The sequence below is a fragment of the Chlamydotis macqueenii genome, chromosome 23 (assembly GCF_036417535.1).
Source record: "Chlamydotis macqueenii isolate bChlMac1 chromosome 23, bChlMac1.mat, whole genome shotgun sequence".
In the NCBI taxonomy this organism is placed as follows: Eukaryota; Metazoa; Chordata; class Aves; order Otidiformes; family Otididae; genus Chlamydotis; species Chlamydotis macqueenii.
Window position 1 is genome coordinate 1,269,850 of NC_141578.1, and position 11,634 is coordinate 1,281,483.

At 66.6% G+C, this 11,634-nt stretch overlaps 1 protein-coding gene and 1 long non-coding RNA gene across 5 annotated transcripts; one reads left to right on the forward strand and one right to left on the reverse strand.

The window, feature by feature from the left end:
• Positions 1 to 97: 97 nt before the first annotated feature.
• On the reverse strand, positions 98 to 2,750 carry LOC147597946 (uncharacterized). Of its 3 annotated transcripts, XR_015260967.1 has the most exons (5): positions 1,486 to 1,502; positions 826 to 1,283; positions 473 to 619; positions 324 to 381; positions 98 to 236 (listed from the first exon to the last, which is right to left on the reverse strand). It is a non-coding gene; the product is annotated as an uncharacterized LOC147597946 (long non-coding RNA). The 3 variants fall into 3 exon arrangements; XR_015260966.1 differs by lacking the exon at positions 1,486 to 1,502 and adding an exon at positions 2,715 to 2,750 and having other exon boundaries at positions 473 to 1,283; XR_015260965.1 differs by having other exon boundaries at positions 473 to 1,283.
• A 291-nt stretch (positions 2,751 to 3,041) lies between these two features.
• Positions 3,042 to 10,606, forward strand: SORT1 (sortilin 1). 2 transcript variants are annotated; one of them, XM_086765402.1, is made up of 20 exons: positions 3,042 to 3,230; positions 4,832 to 4,891; positions 5,126 to 5,196; positions 5,323 to 5,425; positions 5,562 to 5,726; positions 5,944 to 6,017; positions 6,235 to 6,284; positions 6,485 to 6,615; positions 6,727 to 6,871; positions 7,210 to 7,365; positions 7,526 to 7,632; positions 7,879 to 7,981; positions 8,073 to 8,241; positions 8,338 to 8,528; positions 8,832 to 9,021; positions 9,115 to 9,231; positions 9,391 to 9,499; positions 9,776 to 9,891; positions 10,091 to 10,205; positions 10,340 to 10,606. In XM_086765402.1, exons 1-20 carry the CDS (start codon positions 3,042 to 3,044, stop codon positions 10,352 to 10,354), a joined length of 2,376 nt encoding a protein of 791 aa, XP_086621528.1. In that variant the 3' UTR covers positions 10,355 to 10,606. The 2 variants fall into 2 exon arrangements, with proteins under 2 accessions (XP_086621528.1, XP_086621529.1); XM_086765403.1 differs by having other exon boundaries at positions 3,125 to 3,230; positions 4,832 to 4,889; positions 6,488 to 6,615.
• Positions 10,607 to 11,634: the final 1,028 nt, after the last annotated feature.

Below are 11,634 nucleotides of genomic sequence, written 5' to 3' on the forward strand. Positions count from 1 at the left end.
GTTCCTCGTGGTGGAGGTCTGAGGTGGTGGGGAGGAAGCGCTGAGCTAAAATCGGGGGCAGATGAGGGCAACATCTGCCGCTGAAACCAGCGCGGGGCGAAGCAGCGCCTGCCGCCCTTGTGGCGCTGCGGTCCTTGCGGCTCTGGTGGTAGCAGGTCTCCCTCTCGTGGAGAGCATGGCGATATCGCATGAGCAGAGCCATGCATGATTTCACGTGAGTCTTGGGAAAGAAACAACTGAAAATTAGATTTTTAGATCTGCTGATACCTGTTTGGTGTGTTCACCCTGTCCTCCTCCGGCGGTTTTTGTCCCTGCCGGCTCACCTGGAGCTCTGACTCCTTCCCAGAAATCCATGCCCAGGCTTGGGGTTTGTGTTTCCTTCTAGACGAGTTTGGAAATAGCCGTAACGGCTGCGGCAGACCAGAGCCCACACTGTGGGAACAGCTCTGGGGAGAACGGGACGGCCCCTTACCTGTTAAATCGTGCAGGTACCGCTTAGTTTTGAGAGCAGTCTGACCAGCAAACTTCTGCTCATCCTCCTCACAGGGCTTGTTGCTTCTGTTTCGCCTTCTCCAGCAGACCTTGTCCTTGAAATAGCATCTGGGAATTGAGGATCAGTCTGAAAAGGGAATAAGCTGAGATTACCAAATTATTTTTCCGCAAAATCATGCGTGCGTAGTCAGCGCAGCTTCAGCAGCTGGAAAACCAGCCCTGCCCTGGCCCCGGGCAGCTCCCTCTGCCGCCCCGTGAATGCTGGTGGCTGGCAGAGGCTGCTCTGCTCTGTCCTAGTCTGAGAAATCACAGTTTCACCCTGAACAAAAACACGTTGTCTGCTGTGGAAGAGACCAGCGTGGCCTGTGCTGCTACTGGGAGGGGGAGTGCGCTGGTGGGGGGGGGACACCTCCACCTTAATTTGACTGAAATGAGTAACTGTCCTCTCGCTTCAGCGCTGGGCATCGTCTGTCGGACTGCAAGCGGGCGTTTTGCCCCTTGGCAAAGCCAAACAGACTGAGGCGAGCCTCCACCTTCTGCGGAAGGGAAAATGCCAGTCCTGTTAATTTGTTTTCCTCTCTTGCTGTTGCCGACAGATGCAGGCAGGGAAGCCAGGCCTTCCCGGGTGGAAGATCAGCCCTTGGATAACTTCAGTTTGCAGAGTAGCCGAGCGCCCTCCTCTCCGGAGCTCCTGCTGGGAGTTTCCCCTCTTTGCTAAAGAGTCTGAAGGAAGCGAATGGGATCATCAGGTGTTGCCCGAGCTCATGGGGGGCTGAATACAACACCTCCGCCTGCAGGTAGAAGAGCAAACATAACGAATAATTAGTTGATGGACTTTACTCCTTGGGGGACACCTTCCTTGTAGCTGAAATGTGAGGAAACAAGCCTGACTTCTGCTCTGCCTGCACGGGTAGCTTTGGAGAGACACACGCTCTGTGTGTCTTCGCTCATCCTTGAAATGAATTTGAGGGTGGCTGTGGCGTGGGAGCTCACCCGTCCTGAAGATCCAGGGCACGGCCCCACGTGTCACCCTCGTAAATCCACCCCGTGAGGAAACCGGGGCTGCCGTCAGCCCTTGTGTGCGTGGAAGATAAAAACGCCCTTCAGACCTCAGATCACCTCAGAGCTCGCTCACGTTCTCTTCCCCGCTGGGCAGGGGACGTAGGGGTATCCCAGCTGCCGTAAACCGCCGTGCCCCGTGAAGAACCCTGCTGTTCCGGAAGGTAGCGCTGCTCTTAGGTTTGTTTGTGTCCTAACAAACACAAAAAGCCAATTCTTCCCAACGTGGCGCTCGCCAGAAAATAGTCCTTTATGCCTTGCCCTCATCACATGGTTTGCTGGTGGCAGCATCACATGAGAGCGGCTCCTCCAAGGGAAAACTGAGCGTTTGTGCTCCTTATCTGATCCCTCCCGGGGAGTGAAAAGCTCCAGCTCTTTCCAGACAACGGGGCAAATGCAAGAGGGGGGTGAGGGTGCTCCCCTCCCAAAGCCTGGGTGTTTGATAGCAGCCCCCCGGCTCACTGAGCCGCACAGCCCAGGCAGCTCCCCACAGAGCCGGCCTTCCTTGCCTTTCGCACATCGAACTTGTAGACTGTTTGGTTTTGCTTTGTTTTTTTTTTTTCTTTTCCCCTTTTTCCTTTCCAGGGGGAAAAAAGAAGGCGGAAGCGTGACACAGCAATAAAATGAAAGTTCCCTTTCTGCAGAGGAGAAGGGACGAGGGCACGGAGGGTGAGGCCGAGCTCGCTGAGGCTCTTTGCTTGACGCGGGGGGAGGTTTAACCCCCCCCCACCCCGCGAAGCTGAAGACACTGAGGCAGAGAGTGCCCAGTCCCCTTCTCTGCCACCCCCCGCTCTGAGCTGGGGGGCCTTTTTGTGGGGCAGGGGGTGCGGGGCCCTCCCATCTCTGGGGGGGGCTTCTTGCTTCACGTCTGGCACCCACGCTTCCCCGGGAAGGGCAGGGCCGCGCTCCGGCCCGCTGCCAGCCGTGCCAGCGGCTCCAGCTCCGTGCCAGCCCACGGGACACGGGGGGGACACGCTGCTGCCCCCCCCCCCCGCCACCTGTGCACCCCCAAACCCAGGCGCTGGGCCCCACAACCAGCCCCCGCCTCCCCCCCCGCCCCCCCCCGGGATCCCCTTCCCGGGGGCTCCGTGCGCGGCCGGGGGTCCCGCAAGCGCGGGCGGCGGCACGCGGGGCGGGGGCGAGCCCGGCGAGCCCCCCGCTACCTGTAGCTTCGGCCAATCACAAAATCGCACCGGCGCTCCTCGCCCTCTCCGCGCTGCCAATCAGAGAGCTGTCGCTAGGTAGATTAGAGGCAGGGGTCAAGAGAGAGAGGGCGGGCTCGCATCCATCGTGCAAGCGCTGTCAGCCAGTCACAGGAGGAGGAGGGCCGTGATTGACAGAGGAAGGGGCTAACCAGAAGGCGCGGGGCGGGGCGGGCCGCCGGGGAGGCGTGCCTCGGCCGAGAGCGACGCCTCCCGCAACCAATCACCGCGGGGGGGGCGGGCGGCGGCGGCCCCGGGCGCGGGGCGGCGGCGGCGGCCGGAGTCGCCATGGGGCCGCGCGGGGCGGTGCGGCTGGCGCTGGCGCTGGCGGCGGGGGCGGCGGGGGCGGCGCTGGGGCTGCGGCACCAGCACCGGGCGCGGGTCCGGGCCCCCCGCGGCGGGCTGGCGGCGGCGGGCGGCGAGGCCTGCGGCGGCCTGCGCGGGGTCCCGGCCGCCCTCGGCAACAACACGCACCAGGTGAGGCGGCGGGCGGGGCCGCGGGCCGGCGGCGGGAGGCGGGGAGCCCTCGGGAGCCGCCGGGGGGGCTGGGGACCCGGCGTCCCCCCCCCCCCACACCCCGGCCGGGACAGACGGGCAGGCAAGGCACCCCCGCCCCGCCGCAGCCGGTGCCCGGTGGGCTGGACGGGCGGGCGGACGCGGCTCCGCGCCCCTGACTGTGCCTGCTGCGGGCCGGCGGGCTCCCGTGGGGCTGGGGGGCGGGCAGGCAGACACCCCCGAATCCCCCGGGGTGGAGGGACAGACGGATATTCCCCTCTCCACATCCCCTGAGACAGACAGACGGACGGACGGACGGAAGTCCCCTCACCGCATCCCCTGGGACGGACAGACAGACAGACAGACATCCCCCCTGCATCCCCTGGGATGGACAGACAGACGGACATTCCCCCTGCATTCCCTGGGATGGACAGACAGACGGACATTCCCCCTGCATCCCCTGGGATGGACAGACAGACAGACATCCCCCCTGCATCCCCTGGGACGGACAGACGGACCCTGCTCTCCCTGTGCCGGCTGGGGCAGGACTAGGCGGACCGACGGACATTGCCCAAACAGACAGACAGACAGACAGGCACTGCCTGGCTTGTGCCAGCGGGGAGGCACCTGCTGCAGCGGGACGGCTCCGTGAGCAGAGACGAACGGACAGACACCCCTCCCAAACTCCCATGGACAAGCAGACACCCGCCCAAAGCCCCATAGACTGACAGACACCCCCCCCAAAGCCCTACAGACAGACAGACATCCCCTCCCCCCAAAGCCCCACAGACAGACCCGGGGACGGGGCGGAAGGGCAGACGGACAGGCAGCCGCCGCGGGGGGATCCTGACCTCGTCCCCCAGCCTGCGGCGTGGCCGTTGACCCCGGGACTGGCAGTGCTCCCGGGCGGCCGGGTCCGTGCTGGGATCGGTGCCGGGATCTGCTGGCTCGTGGCCGCTCTGCTGGCCTGGCCGGTTGCCGCGCAGTGGCGGTGGCTTTGCCAGTCCAGTTTGACCAGTCCTGTGCCAGTTTACGCTTCTTTCCCCTTTTTCCTTTTTTTTTTTCCCCCAATAACTTTCCTTCTCCATGCTGCGGGCAGGATAGGCAGAGCCTGGGGTTGCCAGCACCTCTGCCCCCCAACTGCCCCACCAGTGTCCCCAGCTGCCCCTGTCCCGCTCCCGTCCAATCACTCCAGTCCAAACCAGTGTCCCCCAGTGCCACCGAGGGGTCCCTGGCCTGCTGGCAGCTGCCCGGCCCCCCTCCTGCTGTGGGACGGGTGGGCCGGCACGTGTGGACGTGGGCTCTGGGAGCCTTTTCCAGTGTCTTGAGTGGGATGGGGAGGTCCCAGCGCGGTGGCGGGGGGCTGAGTGGCACAGAAGGGACCCTCCCGCACCCCCGTGCCGTGGGGACAGGTGAGCGTCACCTTCCTGAGTGGGTGGGAGGGGAAGCGTGGGGACTCCGGTGTCCCCAGGGAGGGGGTGGCCACGGGGCACACTGCAGCCCTGCGCTGCGGGTGGGGGTCCGGTGCTTGTGTCCCCCCGGCCCGGGGTCTAAGTGTGCTTGTGCCACCTCTTCCCTCGCAGTGCGTCTTCGATGACCTCAGCGGCTCCGTGTCCCTGTCCTGGGTGGGCGACAGCACAGGTGTGAGCACCGCGGGGGGGCCGGGAGGGGGGCTGCCCCCCCAAAGCAGCTGCGGTTCCCTCCTGGGAGGGGACACAACAGTGCCCCCCTCCCGTGCCCGTGGGGCTGGTGGCACCTGAGGCAGGGACTCAGCCGGGGCTGGGATGGAGGAGGGGGGTGCCCTGGGGGGGACGGGGGGCAGCCCGCGGCTGGGGAGCTCCGGGAGTGACCCTGCCTGTCCGCCTGTCCCTGCCCAGGTCATCCTCGTGCTGACGACGTTCCAGGTGCTGGCGATGGTGAGCTTCAGGCAGTCCAAGCTGTACCGCAGGTGAGCCCCCCCCCCACCACGCCGACCCCGGGATCCACGGGTGGCACGCGGGTGGGGTGGGGGTGGCTGGCAGCAGCCCCCAAGTCCCCGCGCCGGCTCACGGCCGTGCCGATCCCTCCCTTCCAGCGAGGACTACGGGAAAACCTTCAAGGACATCACTGGCCTCATCAACAACACCTTCATCCGCACCGAGTTCGGCATGGCCATCGGCCCGGAGAATTCCGGGAAGGTAGGAGGGGGCGGCGTGCCGGGACTCCGGCAAGCCAGGCCCCCCCGTGTGCCCCCCGCCCTGGGCTCGCCGGGTCGTGGTGGTTTTTCTTCTGGAGCTCCCGGTGCAGCAGAGCCCCCCTCTTCCCCGCGCGCAGGTCATCCTGACGGGTGACGTCTCCGGCGGCAGCCGCGGCGGCAGGATCTTCCGCTCCTCCGATTTCGCCAAGAACTTTATCCAGACGGATTTGCCCTTCCACCCGCTGGTGCAGATCACCTACCACCCCCAAAACTCCAACCGCCTGCTGGCGCTCAGCACCAAGGTGAGCAGCGGGGAGCCGGGGGGGAGACCCTGGCTGGGGATGGCGAAGCTCCCCCAGGATCTGCCGGATTGTGGCCGCCTCTCCGGGCTCCATCCCCCCACCCGCAGGACGTGCGTGGCCCTGGGATTGGGGGGGGGCACACGGTTGGGGCTGGGGGTTTGCAGCCCGGGGTTGGGGAGGGGTCGGTGGGCCGTAACCAACCTCTCGGCTCTTGCAGAACAGCCTCTGGGTCTCCAAGGATTTCGGGGAGAAGTGGGAGGAGATCCACAAAGCCGTCTGCTTGGCCAAGTGGTGAGTGGCTGCCCGGTTCCTGGGGGGCACGACAAAATTATTTTGGGTAGGGGGGGTCAATCGCGACCTGGGTGGGCGGGGGGGACACCCGCTCACCAAACCCCTTGGAGCGATGCCGCAGCAAGGGGTGAATCTGCGGGCGGTGGCATCCTGGGCCACCGTGTCCCACCTGCTTTTGGGTGCTGTGGCCCCCCCACCCCTCACATCTCTTCCCCAGGGGCGCGAACGACACCATCTTCTTCACCACCTACCTGAACACCTCCTGCAGTAAGCACTTGATCTTGGGTCACGTCTCCGGGGTCCCCGTCGCTTTGGGGGCTCTGCGGGGGGCTCCCAGCGGAAAAGCTGGGGATACCTGTGGCTGGGACACTGCAGGGGAACGTTGAGGGGGGGACACAGCTCCAGTGGCGGCTGACGAAGCTGGAGGCAGCTCCGGGCTCGTTAATCCACCGTCCCTTCTTCTTAAGAAGCTGATCTGGGGTTACTGGAGCTAAAGAAAACCTCCGACTTCGGCAAAGCCTTCAAGGTCATCGGCACCAGGATTTACTCCTTCGGCCTGGGAGGACGCTTCCTTTTCGCCTCCGTTATGACAGAGAAGGTCCTTGTCACCCTTCCCGGCGCTGCCGGAGAGCGCGCAGCGCTGGCTCGTCCCTGCCTGCGGCTCTCCCCGGCGAGGAGGATGCGGGATGACGATGCTCTGGTTCCCCAGGGTACCACGAGGCGCATCCACGTCTCCCTCGACCAAGGCGAGACCTGGAACATGGCCCAGCTACCCTCCGTGGGGCACGAGCAGTTTTACTCCATCCTGGCCGCTGACGACGACCTGGTGTTCATGCACGTGGACGAGCCGGGCGGTGAGTGGGACCGGACTGGCTGACGGGGACAGGGACGCGTCCCGGCGTCGGGAACACGAACGGAAACCTCTCTGCGGCAAGCTCGCCGGATCCTCGCCCGCGTGCGGGGCTCTCCACGCAGCAGTGGCTCTGCTGTGCCTTGGAGGAAGGATTCTCATTAAGGCTTTGCTAATTAGGAGGCTGCTGGCTCCGGTTTGCAGCGCGCGGGGACCGTGGCCCCGCCGGGTCCCTCTTGCAGCACTCGACGGGGGGGTTCTCCCCCTGGGGGTTCGGTGCCAGTCTGTGGTGGCCCCGTGGAGCAGCCCCCTCACCGCTGTCCCCATGTCCCCCCCTTGCAGACACGGGTTTTGGCACCATCTACACCTCCGATGACCGCGGCATCATCTACTCCAAGTCCTTGGAGCGGCACCTCTACGCCACCACGGGCGGGGAGACCGACTTCACCAACGTCACCTCGCTGCGGGGCAGCTACATCACCAGCGTCCTCTCCGAAGGTGGGCGGCCGCGTCTGCGTTCCTCCCCAAAACTGGGGACACCCCTCCCCGGGACTGGGGCCTGGGGGCGCTGAAGGGGAGCGTGACCCCGGCGCGGGGTGGGTGAGGACGTGCTGGGCACCCTCCCGACCCCGTCTGCTCCTCCTCCTCATCCCACCAGACAGCTCCATCCAGTCCGTCATCACTTTTGACCGCGGCGGGGAGTGGGTGCCGCTGCGGAAACCCAAAGACGCCACCTGCGACTCCACGGGCTGGAGCAAGGGCGAGGTGGGTCCGTCCCCGGGGGGGGTCCCGCTGGCGTTCCCCTGGGTGTCCCCCGGTTCGGCCTCGCCAAGGGGGCGCGCAGGGGCCAGAAAATCCATCCTGCGGCTCCTGACAGAGGTGCCGAGCGTGTGGGGCTGCGGCTCGCACCGTGGGGCTGCATGATGAGCCCTGAGCGGGCTGGGGGGGGTGGTCCTGGGGGTGCTGACGGGCGAATCGGGGTCCCCACGGGCTCTCTTCTTGCGCTTGCAGTGCACCTTCCGCATCCACGCCTCCTACAGCATCTCCCAGAAGCTGAACGTGCCCATGGCTCCTCTCTCCGAGCCCAACGCTGTCGGCATCGTCATCGCCCACGGTACCGAGCCTCGCGGGGGCGGGCGGCGGGGGCGGAGAGCCCGTGTTCGCGTGCGCGGGGTCCCAACCCGCCCTGCCCCCCCTCCTCCCAGGGAGCGTCGGGGATGTGGTCTCGGGGATGAGCCCCGACGTCTACGTCTCGGACGACGGGGGCTACACCTGGGCGCGGATGCTGGAGGGGCCACACCATTACGCCATCCTGGACTCAGGCGGGCTCATCGTCGCCGTCGAGCACACCAGCCAGCCCGTCAACGTCATCGAGTAGGCGTGGGCTCGGGAGGGGGGCTCGCTGCTTTTGGGGGGTTCCCAAGGCAAAAGGGGACACGGGGGTGTGCTGATGGACCCCCCGCCCGCCAGGTTCTCCACGGACGAAGGGCAGTGCTGGTACCGGTACGCCTTCTCCAAGGAGCCCATCTTCTTCACCGGCCTGGCGTCGGAGCCGGGCGCTCGCTCCATGAACGTCAGCGTCTGGGGCTTCCGGGGGAGATTGCTCTCGCGCCAGTGGGTCTCCTACACCATCGACTTCAGCCAGCTGCTCAGCAGGACCTGTGAGAGCTGCGGGGCTGGGGACAACTGGGGCTGGGCTGGGCACAACCAGGGGATGGGCTGAGAAAAACAGGGCCAAGGACAGACAGGGCCACACTGGGGACAGCCAAGGTTTGGGGACAACTGGGACCAGGGAGAACCAGGGCCAAGCTGGGGACAACCAGGACTGGGGTGGGGGACGCTCTTGCCCCCAGCGTGGGTGACGTGAGCAGAGTCTCTCCCGTGGGGACAGTGTGCCGGGGTGAGCAGCGTCCTGCCGAGCGCCGTCCCCCCAGGACCCCGGCACTGAGCCCTCTCCCTCGCAGGCGAGGACAAGGACTACACCATCTGGCTGGCGCACTCCAGCGATCCCAGTGACCCCAGTGACGGCTGCGTACTGGGCTACAAGGAGCAATACCGACGCCTCCGCAAGTCCTCGGTGTGCCAGAACGGTCGGGACTACGCGGTGACCAAGCAGCCGTCTGTCTGTCCCTGCACGCTGGAGGACTTTCTCTGGTAGCTTTCCGTCCCTGGTGTCACCCTGCTTTAGCCTGGCTCCCGCTGGGTCCCCAAGCGGGGTCTCATCTGCTTTTCCCCTTCTTCCCGCAGCGATTTTGGCTACTACCGTCCGGAGAACCAGTCTGTCTGCGTGGAGCAGCCGGAGCTGAAGGGACACGACCTGGAATTCTGCCTCTACGGCAGGCGGGAGCTGCTCAAGACCAGCGGGTAAAGTTTGGCCGGTGTCCGCGCCGGAGCCGGGGTCGGGGAGGAGCAGGGGAGAGATCCCAAATCCCCTGGGAATCCTTCGCCCTGCGCCCAGCGGGGCACAAATCCTGCCCTGGGAAGCACCTGGGGGGTCACTGGGCGTCACCTCCCCATCTCCAGATACCGGAAAATCCCTGGGGATAAGTGTTCCGGCGGGGAGAGCCCGAGCCGGGAGGAGACGGACATGAAGAAGAAATGCACCAGCAACTTCCTGAACCCCGGCCAGCCGGTAGGTGACGGTGAGGGTGACGGTGCCGGTGCCACCGGCCGGGCGCGGCGGCAGCTCCGGGCGCGGGGCCGTCTCCCGCCCGTAAATTTATTGCGATGGCCGCGAAACGGCGGCCAGGCCGGGCGGGACCCTCCTGCCTCGGTCCACCCCGGCTTCTTGCCCACCCAAAACCCTGGCGGGGCGCTGCGGGGGTTCGTGACTTGTATCCCCAGGGTGCGGGGTGGGGGGGGCCACGCTGGTGCCCCCCGCTCCAGCCCCTTCTTCCTCTCCCCCCAGGCAGCGCCCGCCAGCTCCGCGCCTGCCGTGGTGGCCGTGGTGGCCGTGGTGGCCGTGCTGGTGGTCGCCGCCGCGGCCGCAATCCTGCTGGTCAAGAAATACGTCTGTGGGGGCAGGTGAGGGGGGGCGGGGGGGCAGGGGTGACCCCGTGTGGCCCCAGCAGCCCCCTTCCCCGGCCCCCTTTGCGCTGGAGCGCCCACGCCTTCGCCCAGCTCCCGTTTTTTGCGGGGTGAAGGTGTCCCGGCGTGGTGGGGGGCGGTTGCTGCAGGGGGGGACAGTGCGGTGACGCCCCCCCCCCCCGCACCCCCCTGCCAGGTTCCTGGTCTATCGCTACTCCGTCCTGCGGCAGCACGCCGAGGCTGGCGGCGTGGAGGACATGGACGCGCTGGACCCCCCCGGCAAGGAGGGGTACCACGATGACTCCGATGAGGTGAGCGTGGGGGTCCCGGCCTCCCCCTGCCCCCCCCGCCGTGGGCCTCTTGGGGACAGGAGGGGATGCGGGTGGGGGACAGGGGTGGGTGACGGCAGGGGACACGGGTGGGTGACAGCCCCCTCTCCCCCCAGGACCTCCTGGAGTAGCGCAGAGCCGTGCCCCTGCCGGGGACCCCCCCACGCGCACAGGCCCCCCCGCACCCCCTGCCCGCCCCGCCCAGGAGTGGCTTTGCTGCCGGGGGGGGGCACACGCGGTTTAACTGGACTCCGTTTAATATTTCCTTCCAGCGCGGGGCGGGGGCCGCAGGGGGCTTTTATTTTTCCCGTTTCGGGGCTGTTTGATTTTTAAGGACGATGGAATAGGAACTGCTCTCCCCGGGGGGGAGCAGCCCCCGACCCCCCCCCAAACTGGAGGCGAGCCCCGAGGTGTCACTGCTGCCAGGGGTGGGCGGTGGGGGGCAGCCCCCCTGCCTGTTTTATCTCCAAAGCAATACGAGCCGGGCTCTGCCCCCCCCGGCCCCCCCCCGCCCCCCCCCCCAGCCAGGGGGAGCGCAGCAATGATGAATGAAAGCTTGAAGCTCGTTAGCGAGGGGCTGGGGGGGGCTCAGCCCCGGGTACCCCCCAGCCGGCAGCAGGACCAGGGGGCTGGGGGCAGCCCCCCGAGAGCTGGGTCCGTCCCGGCCCCCCCCAGTGCCCCCCCCTCGCTTGCACCCTGCGGGGTTCTGGTCCCAGCACTGTTACAGTCTCCTTACACTGGAAATCCCCATTTTTTGGGGGGGGCTTGCACCCCACAACAGTCCCCGCACCTCCCAGCCAGGGTGTGGTGGGGGCTTTTTGTGACCCCCCCCCCCCCACGAGCTGGGGTGCAGGGGCTTTGCCGTATCCCCCCCCACCGACTGAGGCACGGGGTGCAGTGGGGTGGGGGTGCATAGGGATTGAGGGGTGCACCCCCCCCCCATCGCGATATGGCCGTGCTGTCGTGACACAGGGCTTCCACTCTGCCCCCCCCTGCTGTGCAAAGCCCCCCCCGCACCGGCGGGACGGGGGGTGCGGCCCCAGCACCCTCTGCATGTGCTTCAGCATCCGGGGGGCTCGGGGACGGGGACAGAGTGTGACCCCCTAACGAAAAGCCATAGCCCTGTGCGCCCCCCCCGGCCCCCCCTTGGGTGGGGTGGGGACGGACACACACGACCCCCAGGCCAGGGCCGAGCGCTGTAAATAAACCCGGACGCGTCCTCGCTTTGTCCTGGAATTTTTCTGTATATTTGTGATATTTGGGTGAGAAATAAAGCCGAAACGGACCCTGCGCCCCCTGCTCTGTGTCGGGGGGGGACAGAGGGGTGGGGGGGGGGGTCACCCCTTGCAGGGGGGATGCAGGAGGGGACGCGGGGGTGGCGGGAATTAAAAAGATTGGAATTGGTTTAAGG

Bases quoted from the DNA above. Each gene is read 5' to 3' on its own strand.
- SORT1 (XM_086765402.1), top strand. From the start codon at position 3,042: ATGGGGCCGCGCGGGGCGGTGCGGCTGGCGCTGGCGCTGGCGGCGGGG. The intron at 6,616-6,726 runs GTCCTTGTCACC...CTGGTTCCCCAG, and splicing joins CCTCCGTTATGACAGAGAAG to GGTACCACGAGGCGCATCCA. The intron at 9,500-9,775 runs GTAGGTGACGGT...CTCTCCCCCCAG, and splicing joins TCCTGAACCCCGGCCAGCCG to GCAGCGCCCGCCAGCTCCGC.